General features: G+C 45.8%; 1 protein-coding gene across 1 annotated transcript in view; it reads right to left on the bottom strand.

Moving 5' to 3' along the window:
• LOC123773774 (cholesterol transporter ABCA5) overlaps positions 1-15,244 on the bottom strand; it is a 567,017-nt gene that overhangs the window by 111,506 nt on the left and 440,267 nt on the right. Inside the window, exon 28 of the mRNA XM_045767705.2 lies at positions 12,488-12,600. Coding sequence (XP_045623661.1) covers positions 12,488-12,600 — 113 coding nt within the window. The remainder of the gene's footprint in view (positions 1-12,487; positions 12,601-15,244) is intronic.

Raw genomic sequence — 15,244 nt, 5'->3', positions numbered from 1 at the left:
ATAATAAAATGTTTGAACCATCACTATTCTCAAAATTATGGTGTACATATTAGTGATTCAATTATTATGTTCATAAAACAATAAACAAATAGTTTTGCACTTATTACACTATATACACAAGTTATATGTAAGTATCTGCATGTTTTGGTCACCATAACGAACCACTAAGTTGGTATGGTGAGTCAAAAAGCAACAAGGAGTGGCCGCTACACACCAGCCAGCCAGCCACTAGCCACCACTCCCTTCCTTTCCTCACCTCATCTCACCAACATTCTCCTCCCACCATACTGTTTTTGCTTCTATTTACTATATACAGACATTATATATACATATCTACATGTTTTGTTCACCTTATCTGTACATCTAAGCTGGTATTGTGAGTTGAGGCAATAACACAAGTCACCACAAGGAGTCAGGTAATGCTCCCTCCCCTCCCTCACTCATTCAAGGCCAAAAATACTAACTTTCCTCCTCCAACCATACTATTTGTGGTATTATTATTACACTATACACACACATTATATATAAGTATCTGCATGTTTTATTCACCATAGCTGTACAACTAAGCTTCTATGGTGAGTTCAGGCAATAAGAGATGTAGCTACACACAGTCAGCTGGTGGCTGCCTCCCTCACTGGTTCAAGGCCACAAGCACTAATATTTCTCCCTCAACAATACTGTTTGTGGTGTTATTACACTATACACACATATTACATATAAGTATCTACATGTTTTATTCACCATAACTGTACAAATAAGTTGGTATGGTACCCAAAGAGCATAGTGGCCACCAGTACACAGCATGACATGTCATATAGACGATGCCCCTTCCCTCACCAAAATGGCTGCTCCCAACATACTCCTATTGCTCTTATTACACTCTATACACACGATATATATATATAAGAATCTACATTTGTGTTCACCATAACGAACCACTAAGCTGGTTTGGTAAGTCCAGTCACTAAAAGGTGCTCACACAGAGAAAACGATGCCACCTCTCTCCCTCCTTCAGCATTACTCCTCCCACCATAGAGCACATCGCTAATTATCACCACAATCCAGCTATTATCAGAATCCTGGTCATTTCTGGGGAGAGCCCCTTCGGCTCCCCGGAGCTTACCAGGCTGATATGCTAATGTCAGACTTTAGCATCAGTCATGTGTATGGAGTTCTGTGGGCCTACTGGGGACCACGAGCCAGAACCTGGCCACCTCAGAGAGGCATGGGGAGCAATGGCCAATAATCTATGTCTGCCAACGACCGGGTCAGGCATCCAGAAAGGTAATCATCCCAAAACAAACCCCTATTCTGGTGAAAATATTGCTACCAAAAGCTGAACAAGTGGATAGAACTCCCCTAAAAGAAATGAGCAAACGATCATGACATCACACGTCGCCTCGTTGGCTCCCTGGGGGAGTCCCAGACCTCTCGCGCCGGCTATCCACCCTTCAGTTCTAAGGCTGATGCTAAAGGCTGAGGTCGTGTGCTCTGGCTCCGGTGGTTGTTTCAGCACTGTACCTAGTGTGTGGCGACTGTCTTTTAGGTGGTGCATGAACCGGGAGTGATTCTCTAGTACTCGGGTTGCATGTGCCTAGGGTTTCCTTCCCCTGGTGCCCAGTAAGTACTGCCGTTGGGGCTTGGGGCCACCTTCCATAAGTTCCTTGGGTTCTGCCTCTGCTAGGCCATTTACTGCTTGGTCTTCGGCTGCCCTTTGTGTGCTAGGGTGTTCTGTCTCCCTTGTTCGCCTTGGGGTAGGGAACAGTTTGCATTGATAGGGGCACAGAGTACTGCGCAACTTGTTTTCACCAATCATAATGGCCGGCTCAATTCTGCCTGGGTGCATTGTCCTCTTGCAGTTTTTTTTTCATTTTGTTTGTCTCCCTGGTGGGGAGGGGGGGTCTGCCTTGGTTCTTGTTCTCTGTGTACTGCGTACTCTTCCTTCTTCCGGTGGTTCTCCCTGCTAGGTCCCCGTGAGTGTACACGTCCCGGGGGTTCAGTTCTTAGAAAGTTGTTTGGTAAACTTGGGCGCCGGTTAGCAGTACCCTGCCTGGGATTACCTGGGTGTGAATTCAGTTAAACGCTCTGGACCCTGGGAATCCCCTGGGGGGCGCATGGGTTCCGTTGGCTGTGACCCCGGTGTTTCCCCTCGCTTTGTGCGAGTTCAAGGGCTGCTCTGTCCCCTCTTCTCAGGGTGACTCTCACTGTTTTTGACTCCATCTGCTGCGAAGGTGGCACCTTTGACCCGGAGCCCTGCGAGTTTGTTGCTTGTTTGTGGCTCGATTACCCTGTCTTATGCTGACTATGCGGGTGCAGGTAGCATGGGCGTTGCATATTGAGTTTCGGTGGTGGCAACAAGCTAGGTTGTTTGCTCCCCGGAAACCCCGAGGCTGCCCCGTTTCAGTTTGTGTGACGGGGCGTGGGGGTGTTGGTCACTTCGGTTTTGTTTCCTTCCGTGTCTCCTTGTCTTTTCCCTGTTATGGACCCCCCCCCCCCCCTTCCTCCCTGCATCCGGATCCTTACCGGTTGTGGGTTTCATGTCAGAGCGGGGCTTCGATGGTCTTGAGACTCAGGCGGTCTCGGGGATTTCCCCTTTTGGGGTTGCGACAGAGGCATTTGAGCTTGTTCCTCCAGCCGTGTTGTATGAGTCTGCTAGTGGGCTTCCTTCCTTAGTATTTTTCCGGCCGTCCCGGCTTTTTCTTGTTAGGCTGGGGATTTGGGGGGACATCTTGGCCCTAAGGCCTGTCGTGTGGGATCCCGGGGCTGGAGAGGGGCTGCCTTGGGGGGTCTTGGGCCCTGTTGGACCCCGCCTGGGTTTTTCTACCCTCTGAGCGGGACTTGTGGTTACGAGGAGTCAGGTTTTTCTTCCCCCCCCCCATTACTCTCCATACATGTTTTTGGGAGCCAGCCCCTCCCCGGGATCGGATCCTTGTCCCTTGGATCCGTCGGGTCTGTCCTGTTGGTGGGTACGTTTCTCCACCCTTCTTCTTGGGACGGGCCTTCACGGTCATGTTCCCCTCTTCTTGGGGTTCTGCATGACTTTTGGTCTCAGGTGCGACTTTGCCTTCTGTGCCTTTGTGCTTCATGCTTGCTTCTTTGTTCTTTTGTTGTTGCTTCTTCCTGTCCTTTCTGGGACTTGTTGGTCATTCTCAGAGCTTCCTGGTTTCCAATCCTGTTTCGTTCTTTTGTGTTTGTCTCGTCTCTCCGTGCACTGTCCTGCGCTTCACTGGGTTGCCAGATTGGGATCCTTGTAGCCCAAATGGGAAGCTGTGCTGTGTTCATTTTCACTCCTTAGTGCTCTTTTTGACTACGGTTGGCTGCTGCCCTGTGTACTCTTATCTGGGATTTGGTCATTACAACACTATTTGTCTGGTTTTCTAGTCACATTCGTGGTTTCTTTCTTCAGCTTGCGACTTCTAGCAACCCACATATGGCATCCTTGCTGCGCATACGCCACGGTTGTTTGTTTTGATATGGGCGGTGTGCACGTGTGCTGGGGTTCTGCGTCCTTTTTCTCTTGGGTGCATCACCTGTCGCTCCTCTCCATTCTCTAGTCCGTGCCCTGTAGCTCCTGGTGGTGTTCTGGATTGTTGCTATGGGGAGGACGCCGGGTTTTCCCTGCATTTGGGTGTGGGGCTCCTTCTTTGCTTCTACCCTACTCTTCTTCTGCATGTGTGGCTCTGCCTTCTTCCGCTGGCGGTGCTCCTGGAATCTTTTTGGCTAAGTTGTGTCGTGACACGTTCATGCCTACGTTCTGCAGGTAGTTTATGCGGTCTGGCTTCTTTTTCGGCAAGGCGCTGGTTAGTGGTTTTTGGATACGTATATACGACCATCAGAACACAGGTGACTGCAGCAGGCCTATTGGGCAATATGTGGCAGCTCCTATTTATACCCATTCAGCCCCACTCTTATGCATGTCCAACCCATGCTTGAGTTCAGCTAGAGGCCCCACCTCCACCAGGTTATGCAGTACAATGGTGGGGGTATAGGTTATGGGGTAAGTGTTACTGTCAGGATGTTCTGAGGTGACATTTTGTTGCAGTTTTCATGCTACGAATGCGTATTGGGGATTAGTTGTGGCATTTTGTTTGGCCCTTCGTGCTTTTCCCTGGGGCCTTACTTGTTCGTCTGGGTTAATGGTTGCAAGGGGGGGGTCACGGCCCTGTTTTTCCATGGTCTTATCTGGGCTACTCTTTCCTTGCCTGTCTTGCAGCGCTTGGCTTAGCCCTTCCATATCCATTGGATTCTCTGTACAGTACTTCCCTAGTTGTGTTTGTGGGAGTTGAGCTCTGGCTTTTTGGTCCCACTTCTCACCTATCATTCGCTCCTGTGCAGGTTCCTGAGCCTGCTGGGCTCTATCATATCTGCGCTTGAAGCTGTGTGTGGTGTCATCCCTCACCACATCGCTTCTTCGTGTGTTATGCTTGCCTACTACTCTGACACTGCAATACTTATTTCCCATGTCTCTTTGGCTCGTTTGGGCTCTCATTCCACCAGTGTCCCGTGGTTTGTGTGCCCCTGGGGGTCCCGTAGTCGGTCTTTCTCTACCTTATCAATTTCTTTGGGTATCTTAAATGTAGTGATCATATCCTCGTTGCTCGTACTCCTTGGTTCGGGTACTGGTCTGGTGGTATACCTTTGCACCTTTTTCCTTTAAGTCTTGTGTTGGGTTGTGTCACACAACTCTGTGTTGTTGGCATGACTTGTTGGGACATGACCAGCAGCTCTGTGTGTTGTTGGTCATGTCCCTTTCATTCCTGTTTTCCCGTTTGCTACTTGTCTTTTTCGTTCCTCATCTTCCTTCTACGCTCTTGTCTCTGGCTGTTGGTGCTGGGGCTTTTCTTCTTTTTTTTTTGTGTTTTTCCATTTTCTCATTTTATCCTACACGTGGTTGTGTGTTTTGTTTGTGCCTTTTGGCTCTCCTATTGCCAGGTTTGGATTTCTGGATTCCTGGTTTCCTGGCTTACCCTGCCTGTTGGCGTTTTCACAGTATATCTGTGTCCTTTCTCTAGAGTCTCGCGTCGGGACTGTCATCTCCGATCTCCTGGCGGGTTCGCTGGCATTGGGATGTTTTTCTGTACGGCAGACGTTCCATCTCCTCCTTTGCCGGCTTGGGTTTTTGGCACTGCTGGCTTCGCGGTCATACCCTAGATCTTCCCATGGCTCTGCCTCTTCCTAGGCTTGATTGGCCCATGGTGGGGCTGGTTCGGTTCTGCCTCGAGTCTCTCACCATCCCACCTAGTTGTACTCACCTAGTTGTGTTAGCGGGGGTTGAGCTCTGGCTCTTTGGTCCTGCCTCTCAACTGTCAATCAATCTGTTGGTGGTCAGGTGGCTACGTTGATGGTGTCCGACCTGCGTGCTTCTTCTTGGCGGTAGTGTGGGGTTTTATGGCGGTCCTTCCTTTTCCTTCTGTCCCTTCTTAGGTAGCTGCGTTTGTTGGCGTGGTCTTGTCCTTCTCTTGTTGAGGTTTGGGGCCGTCATCATGCCCCATCCTGTCGCCTCGCATCATGCAGTGCTGGCAGAGCTGCTTCAGCTTGCTTTCGGTATTGATGTTACTTCTGCGCCGTTTCGCAAGCTGTCTCGTGCATTGTTTCACCTCCGGCCTGCTCATGCGCAGCATGAGCCATTCTGGTCATTGGACAGAGTGCACTCTTTTCTTTCTTCTCCTCGGTTTGTTGTGCCCCCCCTTCGGTTCAGGATTGTTTCTCCTAGGCTCTTTTTTTGTTGGCATTGGCCTCTGGGGGTCGGGTTGGGGTGCTTCATGCTCTCCTCCAGCGCAGAGGTTTCTGCTCTTGAGGTCTTCGTGATGGTTTTGATCGTCTGCGGCCGTCTCCTTCTTTTCTGGTGACAAATGAGACTGTTGCTTTCCGAAGGAGTCCCTGCGTTGTTAGTGCTTGGTTGGTTTGGCCGGGGATGCATCATGTTTTGTGTCCGGTGGAGGCTCTTTGCCGTTATTTGTGCGCCACGACTTCTGTGTCCGGGAACGCCCTTTGGGTTTATCCGGTTTCCAGTTTCCCTTCTAATCTGTTCGCAGGTGCGGGTCTCCCTGGTCGTCTGCAGAGTTATTAAGGCTAGCCAGCCTGCAGTCTATTCCTGTGCCCATGACGTTCGTCGCTTCTCTGCTCTTGCTGCCGTCTTTGGCAACATGTCCTAGGCTGACATTCGGGCACGGGGTTTTTGGAGGAGCACCACTTGGCAAATGGAATTTAATATTAATGAATGCCATGTTATGGAATGTGGAATAGGAGAACATAGACCCCACACAACCTATATATTATGTGAGAAACCTTTAAAGAATTCTGATAAAGAATGAGATCTAGGGGTGGTTCTAGATAGAAAACTATCACCTGAGGACCACATAAAGAATATTGTGCGAGGAGCCTATGCCACGCTTTCTAACTTCAGAATTGCTTTTAAATACATGGATGGCGATATACTAAAGAAATTGTTCACAACTTTTGTTAGGCCAAAGCTAGAATATGCAGCAGTTGTGTGGTGCCCATATCTTAAGAAGCACATCAACAAACTGGAAAAGGTGCAAAGACATGCTACTAAGTGGCTCCCAGAACTGAAGGGCAAGAGCTATGAGGAGAGGTTAAAGGCATTAAATATGCCAAAACTAGAAGACAGAAGAAAAAGAGGTGATATGATCACTACATACAAAATAGTAACAGGAATTGATAAAATCGATAGGGAAGATTTACCGAGACCTGGAACTTTAAGAACAAGAGGTCATAGATATACACTAGCTAAACACAGATGCCGAAGAAATATAAGAAAATTCACTTTCGCAAACAGAGTGGTAGACGGTTGGAATAAGTTAGATGAGAAGGTGGTGGAGGCCAAGACCGTCAGTAGTTTCAAAGCGTTATATGACAAAGAGTGCTGGGAAGACGGGACACCACGAGCATAGCTCTCATCCTGTAACTACACTTAGGTAATTACAGGGTCCTGGCTGCTCGTTCCCTCGTGAACGTCCCTGGGCCTAGTCGGGCCTGTGTCACTTAGGGTCGGCGGTGCGGCTCAGCATTTTTCTGCTAGCGGCTTCTTGTTGTCGTCTGTTGTTGGACTTGTTAGTCCTTCAGGGTCTGGGGGGGGGGGATGGTCCTCCCGGACGGGTCATGTCTGCTTGCCTGGGTTGGTTCTTTACCGGCTCGTCGGGTTTGGGTTCCTGGGGTCGGATTCAGGAAGGTACTTACGAAGGTTTTTCCTCTTAGCTAAGAACGTTTTTCCTCTTAGCGCCTTCGTGGCGGCTACGTCCGTATTCAAGTAGCTACCCTAAGTGGAAAAACCTTCGTAAGTTCATTCCGGGATTTAAGTGTGGTTTCGACCACTCGTAGCTTTACGTAAACTGGATATATAAGTAATTTTTTCTCTACTACATAACACTGAGATCGATTTATGATATTGGAACATGACCAAAATATTATAGCTGGTGAATCTAGTGGAGAGGAGTCCTTCGTGTTAGTTATATATGCATTCTCTGCTTGAAACTTGAAGTAAATATGTGTTTGATGATAGCAGAATTAGTTTTATAATAGCAAGATATTATACCCGTAGTTATTAAGTAAATAAACACTGGTGAACATGAAAAATGAGAGAAGGTGATGAGCCCTGCCTGAGGGGATCATTTACTATCACCAAATGCCCCTGTTCACCTAGTAGTAAGGGTGTACCTTAGCTATACATACCCATTTCTAATTTATTTAGTTTGGTTTTATTTTGAAATTAAATCTGGGTGAGACATAAAATAAAAATATGCTGCACAAATGATGTTAGGTAAGGAAAAGGGTAAAAATGTCAAAAACTTTATTCATTGAATACTTAAAGCTATAATTATGACTATATAGATTATTAAAAAAGAGAGAGGGAAGTAGGGGTCCAAGACCTCTTCCTGTTATACAATTTGGGTGTGGAACAAGTAATTATCAAAAGAAGGCACCATGCCGGGAAGGCTATGTAGCAGTAAGGTAGTGAGGTGAGGCAGCTACTTATTTGAGAAATGCTTATTTTATTTACCTTATAAGCTGAGGCAACTTATTTTATTTGAGGAATACTCAGCTGATTCCTCTACATTTAGCATGAAACAAATTTGTGTCCAAGACCTCTTCCTGTTACACAATTTGGCTGTGTGTAACCAAACTAGAAGTGCTCTACAAATCAAGGGACCCAGAATGTGGAATGACCTCCCGAATCATGTCAAAGGCTGTACCTCTCTCAACCAGTTTAAGAGTTAAACCAAGTACTGCCTAATTAACTCCATGTAACCTAACTTACCTCCTAAATGTCAACCCATGTCTTGCTATTTTTTAAACAACGCTGTTCACCAACATGTGCAATTGCTGATTTATGCTATGTTAACCCCCTTTTTGTATTTTTTATTCCTTCTTTCAACACAATTTATACCTAATCCCGATTACTATTAAGTTTTAGTCTGTGTTTTTCCCCCACACCATGCCCGAAATGCTATGAGTATTAGTGGCTTTAGGTATTATATGTACTAGCTCTGTCTATAAATCCAACATTATGTTTGTAAATCAACTGTACGTACTTTTCCTGAATAAAATGTATTTATTATTTATTTTTTAATCAGTAAGTATTAGAAAAAGGCACCAAGCTGGGAAGGCTATGTAGCACCATTGTGTGTAACAATAAACCAAATTTTTTTTTAACAAATAATGCACCTGTATGGTAAAACAAATCCTGTCAGCTGTAAAAATATTGATGCAGTTATTTAAATGAAAAATATAATGAAAGAAATATTACTGGTTTATTTTTATCCTATCTTTTTGTACTGTACAGTATATCCAAGGAAGTGAAAAATTGAGACATAATGCACAATTTAATGAATGATTAGCATGGATTAGCAGTTCAAAAGAAATATGACTATTACATATCAACATGAGATCTTAATGATCCATGGTCAACATGATTTAATAAGGATAATACAGTACTGAATTTGTAATAATACAAACTATAATTTAAAATCTTTAGTACTGATTTTTGTTAAGAAGATTAGGTATACACAGCAATGTGCTGCTACCCTATTCTATATGGAATATTACACAGTGTAGATAAAAAACTAGCTATAAGTTTATCTAATACTCCCATCTCACAGGATGGTTAGACATACTGTACATGGAATCAATTTAGAAAATACCAACCTCAATACAAAAAACAAATAAACTCTGACTAAACAACTCTAAGCAATTTTCACAAGAGGTAAGCACTGAATCATGGAAACATTATATTATAATTACTCTTACCAGTTTCTACAAGACTCCTCTCAAACAATGTATTTTTAAACATGTTTAGGTATACACAGCAATGTGCTGCTTCCCTATTCTGTATAAAGGACCACACAGTGTAGATCAAAAACCAGCTACAAGCTCATCCAACATCCTCACCTCACAGGATGGCCAGTCATACATGGAATTAGGAGAGAACAAAATACTTAATGCTGATCTATTAGCCTCCACTGGCAAAATCTGGGTGCAGCACAAGAATATCTTCCAATATTCCTGAGTGTATGAAGTAATTACAGAGCTCAAAATACCTCATACCATTTGGTATGAAGTCACTGATAACAGGACAATCACAAATATAGTGTTGGAGAGTATGTTCTCTCAAGTAGGACTGAAAACAGATGTTTTTTTCCAAGAGGGCTATAAACCCATGGAACCGCCTACCCACTGAAGCCGTAAATGCCAAATTCCAGCTAAAAAATATCATTAAGACAATTGGCGGGTCCTTTAACAAGCCGCCGGCTTTCTGTCCTCTTCGAGGTCACTAGATAGTTAGTGGCCCTTGGGTAAATTCAGTAAATATATACAATAATTGTCAGCGCATCTTCCGAGCAACAAGGACAGCTACACAGTATCTCTTAGAATTACGTAGGTAAACAACAAATGTAACATATTTGTTTACTACAATGTCGGTGCTGGCTGTAGAAGTTGAAAAAACATTGTTTTACTTCGAAATATACTAATTTTATAAGAAAATTCGACGTAAATAGGAGGCAGTAGAGCTCCGATAAACCAGCGCTAAATCTTCAATATGAAGAATGTTGCTGCTCTCTCATTGGCCAAACGAAACACAGTAGTGACCTCTATCGGCACGCAGGTGAACCAACAAATTTCTTCCTAAGTGGACCTTATTGAATCGCACCTAAGCATCTTCTTAGGGCGCACTTAGGAACCTTCGTAGCAAACCCACTTACGAAGAAATACACAGAGCTTCCTGAATCTAGGTCCAGGTTCCTGGATTAACCCGCCAGTTGGCACGTTCCTGATCTCACAATGCGTCTTCTCACAAGCCTTGCGATGGAACCACAGCATCTCCGATCACCTGACGAGCTCGCTAGCATTGGGAAGTTTTCTGTGCGGCAGACATTCTATCTGGTTCCTTGCCAGCCTTGGTTTCTAGTGCTGCTTGCTCGGTGTTCGCACCCGGGGTTTTCCCGTGGCTACGCCTCTTCCCATGCTCGGTCCGTTCCGTAATGAGGCTGTTTCAGGTTCCTCCTTGAGTCCTCCAGTCTGGTACTTCTGCCTTGAGTCTCTCACCATCTATTGATATTCAGGTGGCTTCGTTGATGGTGTCCCACCTGCCTGCTTCGTCTCGGTGGCGGTATGGGTTTTTTTGGCGGTCCTTCCATTTTCTTTTTGTCCCTTCCTAGGAATGCTGAGTTTTTGTTGGCGTGGTCTTGTCCTTCTCTGGTGGGGGTTCGGGACTGTCATCTTGCCACATATTGTTGCTTTGTCTCGTGCGGAGTGGCGGAGCCGCTCCGGTTTGCTTTTGGTTTTGGTGTTCCATCTGCACCAATTCGCGAGCTGTCTCTGGTGTGGTTCACGTCCGGCCTGCTCATGCGCCGCTTGAGCCGTCCTGGTCCTTGGATTAGGTGCTCTCTTCTCTTCTCTTCGGTTTGTTGTGGCCTCTTCGGTTCTAGTTTGTTTTCCAAGGCACTTTTCTTGTTGGCATTGGCCTCTGGGGGTCGGGTCAGGGAGCGTCATGCTCTCTTCCGGCACAGGGGTTTCTGCTCTTTTGGTCCTTCATGTTCGGTTGTTTGCTTGTAGCAGTCGCCTCCTTTTACGGTGAAGACTGGGGCGGCTACTTTCCTGGGGGACGGTGGGGAGGAGGGGGGGTCCTTGGGTTGTTGATGCTTGGTTGGTCTAGCTGGAGGCGAGTTGTGTGTTGTGTCTGTTTGCGGCTCTCTGCCATTCTTTATGTGCCATGGCTTCCGTGACTGGGGTCGCATTTTGGGTTGCTCCGGTTTCCCTTCTTCCATGTTCCAGGGTGCAGTTCTCACAGGTCGTCCATGAGATCAAGTTCAAGTTCAAGTATGTTTATTGAGATAAGAAAGAAATACATCTCAATGGGATAGAGTAGCTTAGGCTATTTCTACCCCCCAAACCATCCCCATGGGATGGTTTGTTCCAGCCAAACCTGCAGTCTATCCCCGTGCCCACGACGTTCGTACATTTGCTGCGTTTGCTGCCATCTTCGGCAACATGTCTTGGGCTGTGTGTGTTCCTTTGTTGATATTCCTGGGCCTCGTCGGGCCTGTGTGGTTTTGGGTTGGTGGTTGCAGCCTGTTGTCTCGGCTTCATGTTGGGGAGCGCGCAACGACCGCCTCCAGAGTAAGTCCTTCTTGTTTTCGACTTTTGGTAGGTAGCTTCGAGGAGCCAACAGGGTTCCCCCAGAAAACCAGGGTGAGACCTTTTTCTGGGTGAGACCCGGAGGCTTCCCGACAACCCTCCCCCCCTCCAGTCGGCAGTTTTTAACTGGATACGCTCCCTGTATCGTCCTAATAGGTGCTGTATCACTTGCATCCGACCTTTGTGTTAGGTCCTTATTGTGCGTAGCTTCATCAATATCATGACCCTTATGTTCTTCAAGCATTAAGGTCTGAATTTCACCGAGAGAGAACGATCTTTCAACACCGTGTCGGACAGGTGTTTGGGAGCCAGAGGCACGTGTGCCACCCACGGTTGCTCACTCAGTACTAACTCAGCCAGCAGCCCTACGACATTTTGGGAATTTTTTTCCAAGATAGCTGCCGCTCACTGGAGGTCCCAAGAGTCCATTTCGTACCCTACCTACCGTGAGCAAGTTTCAACCATGTATGAAAAAATAAAAAAATACTTTTGTCGGTTGGCGCAGAAATTGGCAAACGGCATTTGTCGTTTGGCGCAGTGCAGTGGTTAAGGAACTTTTTTGGCATTTTCCTTATTTTTTGCATACACATGTATCATCATAAATGAACAAATTATTGTGTTTTGCACAGGCTGACAGGTGCTTTTTGATCAGAACTGCATATTAGAGGTTAATGACTAGCAAGGACCTGGTGTGATATGATATTCAGGAGGTTAGTAACAGGGAGCTACTGAGAGAGCTCTCAGGAAAAGAAGTCCTGGGCGGACAATATTAGAGACTGCTATGGTACATTCAAATAGGCCTTAGCTCTGAAAAGCAGAATTTGGAACTTACCAATCATACTGATGATGTAGCTCAACTTGCGTTTTGTGCCTCCAGAACAATTCTTACTCTTTTTCTTCCTATGTTCTTCTATTTCCAGACCTTTCAGGTATGTATCAGTTAAGCTGCAAATACATGTACATTTTAGTGCTGGATCTAAACAAGTCATTCATTTAAGTCCATTAATTTATCAGAATAAACTTAACTATTTTTAAGTAATTTAAGCTAAAGTTAGCCTTCATACTTAAGCTTCTAAATGTGTCAAAAACCTGCGTTAAATGTAATGAAACACAATTTTCCGGGGGGAAGTCTTGGAGGATCCCTGAAGCTATCCGAAAAGATATATGCTATATTAGTTTGGGGTCATCAGCCACAGGAGTTCTTATGCCTACCGGCAACCACAAGCCAAATCTTAGTTTCCTCATAGAGGTGCAAAAAGCGATGGTGTATGAGCACTTTACATTAAAAGTACGTCACATTCCACCATCGACTGAGATGGGCACCCTGAAATATAGGTAAACCAAAACAAGCAACTAGATGGTAAAATTGCGATTTACAGCCAGAAAGAGCTTCCTTATACCTGGAAGATACTGGAGGGCCAAGTACCAAATCTACACAGTAAAATAACAACGTACTGGAGTGAACGACATGGAAGAAAATGCAGAATAGAACCAGTGAAGAGCAGAGGTGCCATAGGCACAATCAGAGAACATAGTATAAACATCAGAGGTCCGCAGTTGTTCAACGTCCTCCCAGCAAGCATAAGAAATATTGCCGGAACAACCGTGGACATTTTCAAGAGGAAACTAGATTTATTCCTCCAAGGAGTGCCGGACCAACCGGGCTGTGGTGGGTATGTGGGCCTGCGGGCCGCTCCAAGCAACAGCCTGGTGGACCAAACTCTCACAAGTCGAGCCTGGCCTCGGGCCGGGCTTGGGGAGTAGAAGAACTCCCAGAACCCCATCAACCAGGTATCAACCAGGTTAACCAGGTTATCCATCCACCCACCAGTCAGCCATCACTGACACAATGCGTGCATTTGGAGCCAATATGGTGCACAGATATACCTTGATTGTGTTGTGCAGATATGTCCAACAAGGTCACGGAATGAATACTCCAGCCTTGTGACACATCAAAACAATGGGAAAAATGGGCCATGAATCTGTGACATCACAGAATAGAGGCACTATAGAGGTGGCCCCCGACATGGTCTTTGGGCAAACTAGAGCATCTCCCACCCACCATCCAACCACCCCAGGCCGGCACGAGGCCTACCCAAACTTAGTTCATGAAGCATGAAACCCCAACCCCATTCGGGAAACTGGAGCTTTCAGATAACAAGTTCGCAAACCAAGTGGCTGTCTGTATACATAACATTCCCTATTTTCACCTTAGTACATGTTACCCACCCCTCCTGAACCCACAGCTTCCCACACCCACCACTCCTCCTCCCACAGCCACCACTCTTCCTCCCTTCTTGTGCCCACAGCTGCCCACATCCACCACTCCTCCGCCCACACCTGATATCCGAAGCTAGCAAAGCAACTAAGTGCAAGGGCATGAAGAAACTATAGAAATAATAGGACACTAGAGAGCAGAGAAAGGTACCAGAATCCCAGGGATGAATACATCAAGGAGAGAAGAGAGGCAAAAAGGCATATGAAAATGACATAGCAAGCAAAGACTCAACCTAAATTACTGCACAGCCACATCAGGAGGAAAACAACAGTTGAGAAACAGGTAATGAAACTGAGGTTGAGGGCAGACAGATTCATGACAAATGACAAGGAAGTGTGTGAGGAGCTCAATAAAAAATTCCAGGAGGTCTTCATGTTAGAGCAAATAGAAGTTCCAGAGAGAGGGAATAGATAACCAGGCACTACTAGAGAACTTTGGGATTACCAGTGAAGGGGTGAGGAAGCTTTTGCTAGAGTTGGATGTGACAAAGGCTATAGGCCCAGATGTAATCTGGACCTATAGTATACCTAGTATCTTGGATACTAAAGGAAGGAAGGAGCAGGTGCACTGTGCCTGCCACTCTCCATAGTGTATAACAAATCACCGGTAACAGGGGAGCTGCCAAAAATTTGGATGACTGCTAATGTAGTACCGATATACAAAAAGGAGGATAGACAGGAGGCAATAAACTACAGGCCAGTGTCCCTAACTTGCATACCATGCAAGTTGATGGAAAAGATTGTGTGAAAAAAGCTAGTGAAACATCTGGAGCGAAAGAATTTGTAACACAACATCAACATGGGTTCAGGGATGGCAAATCATGCCTCATGGGATTAATTGAATTTTATGACTAGGCAACAAAAATCAGGCAAGAAAGAGAGGGGTGGGCAGACTGCATATTTTTGGATTGCAAGGCAAGCCTTTAACACAGTACCACACAAGAGACTAGTTCACAAGCTGGAGATGCAGGCAGGAGTGAAAGGGAATGTACTCCATTGGATAAGGGAGTACCTAAGTAACAGAAGACAGCAAGTCACTGTGAGGGGCAAGGTCTCAGATTGGCAAAGTGTCACCATGTGGAGTCCCACAGGGTTCAGTGCTTGGACCTATACTGTTTCTGATATATGTGAATGATCTCCCAGAGGGAATAGACTCGTTCCTCTCAATGTTTGCTGATGATCCAAAAATTATGAGGAGGATTAAGTCAGAGGAAGATTGTATGAAGCTACAAGATGATCTAGACAAACTGAATGAATGGTCCAACAAATGACTACTACAGTTCAACCAGAGTAAATATAAGCTAATGAAAAC

This window comes from Procambarus clarkii, chromosome 72 (genome assembly GCF_040958095.1).
Source record: "Procambarus clarkii isolate CNS0578487 chromosome 72, FALCON_Pclarkii_2.0, whole genome shotgun sequence".
In the NCBI taxonomy this organism is placed as follows: Eukaryota; Metazoa; Arthropoda; class Malacostraca; order Decapoda; family Cambaridae; genus Procambarus; species Procambarus clarkii.
The sequence above is the reverse complement of the archived record's forward strand: the minus strand, read 5'-3'. Positions and strand labels throughout refer to the sequence as shown.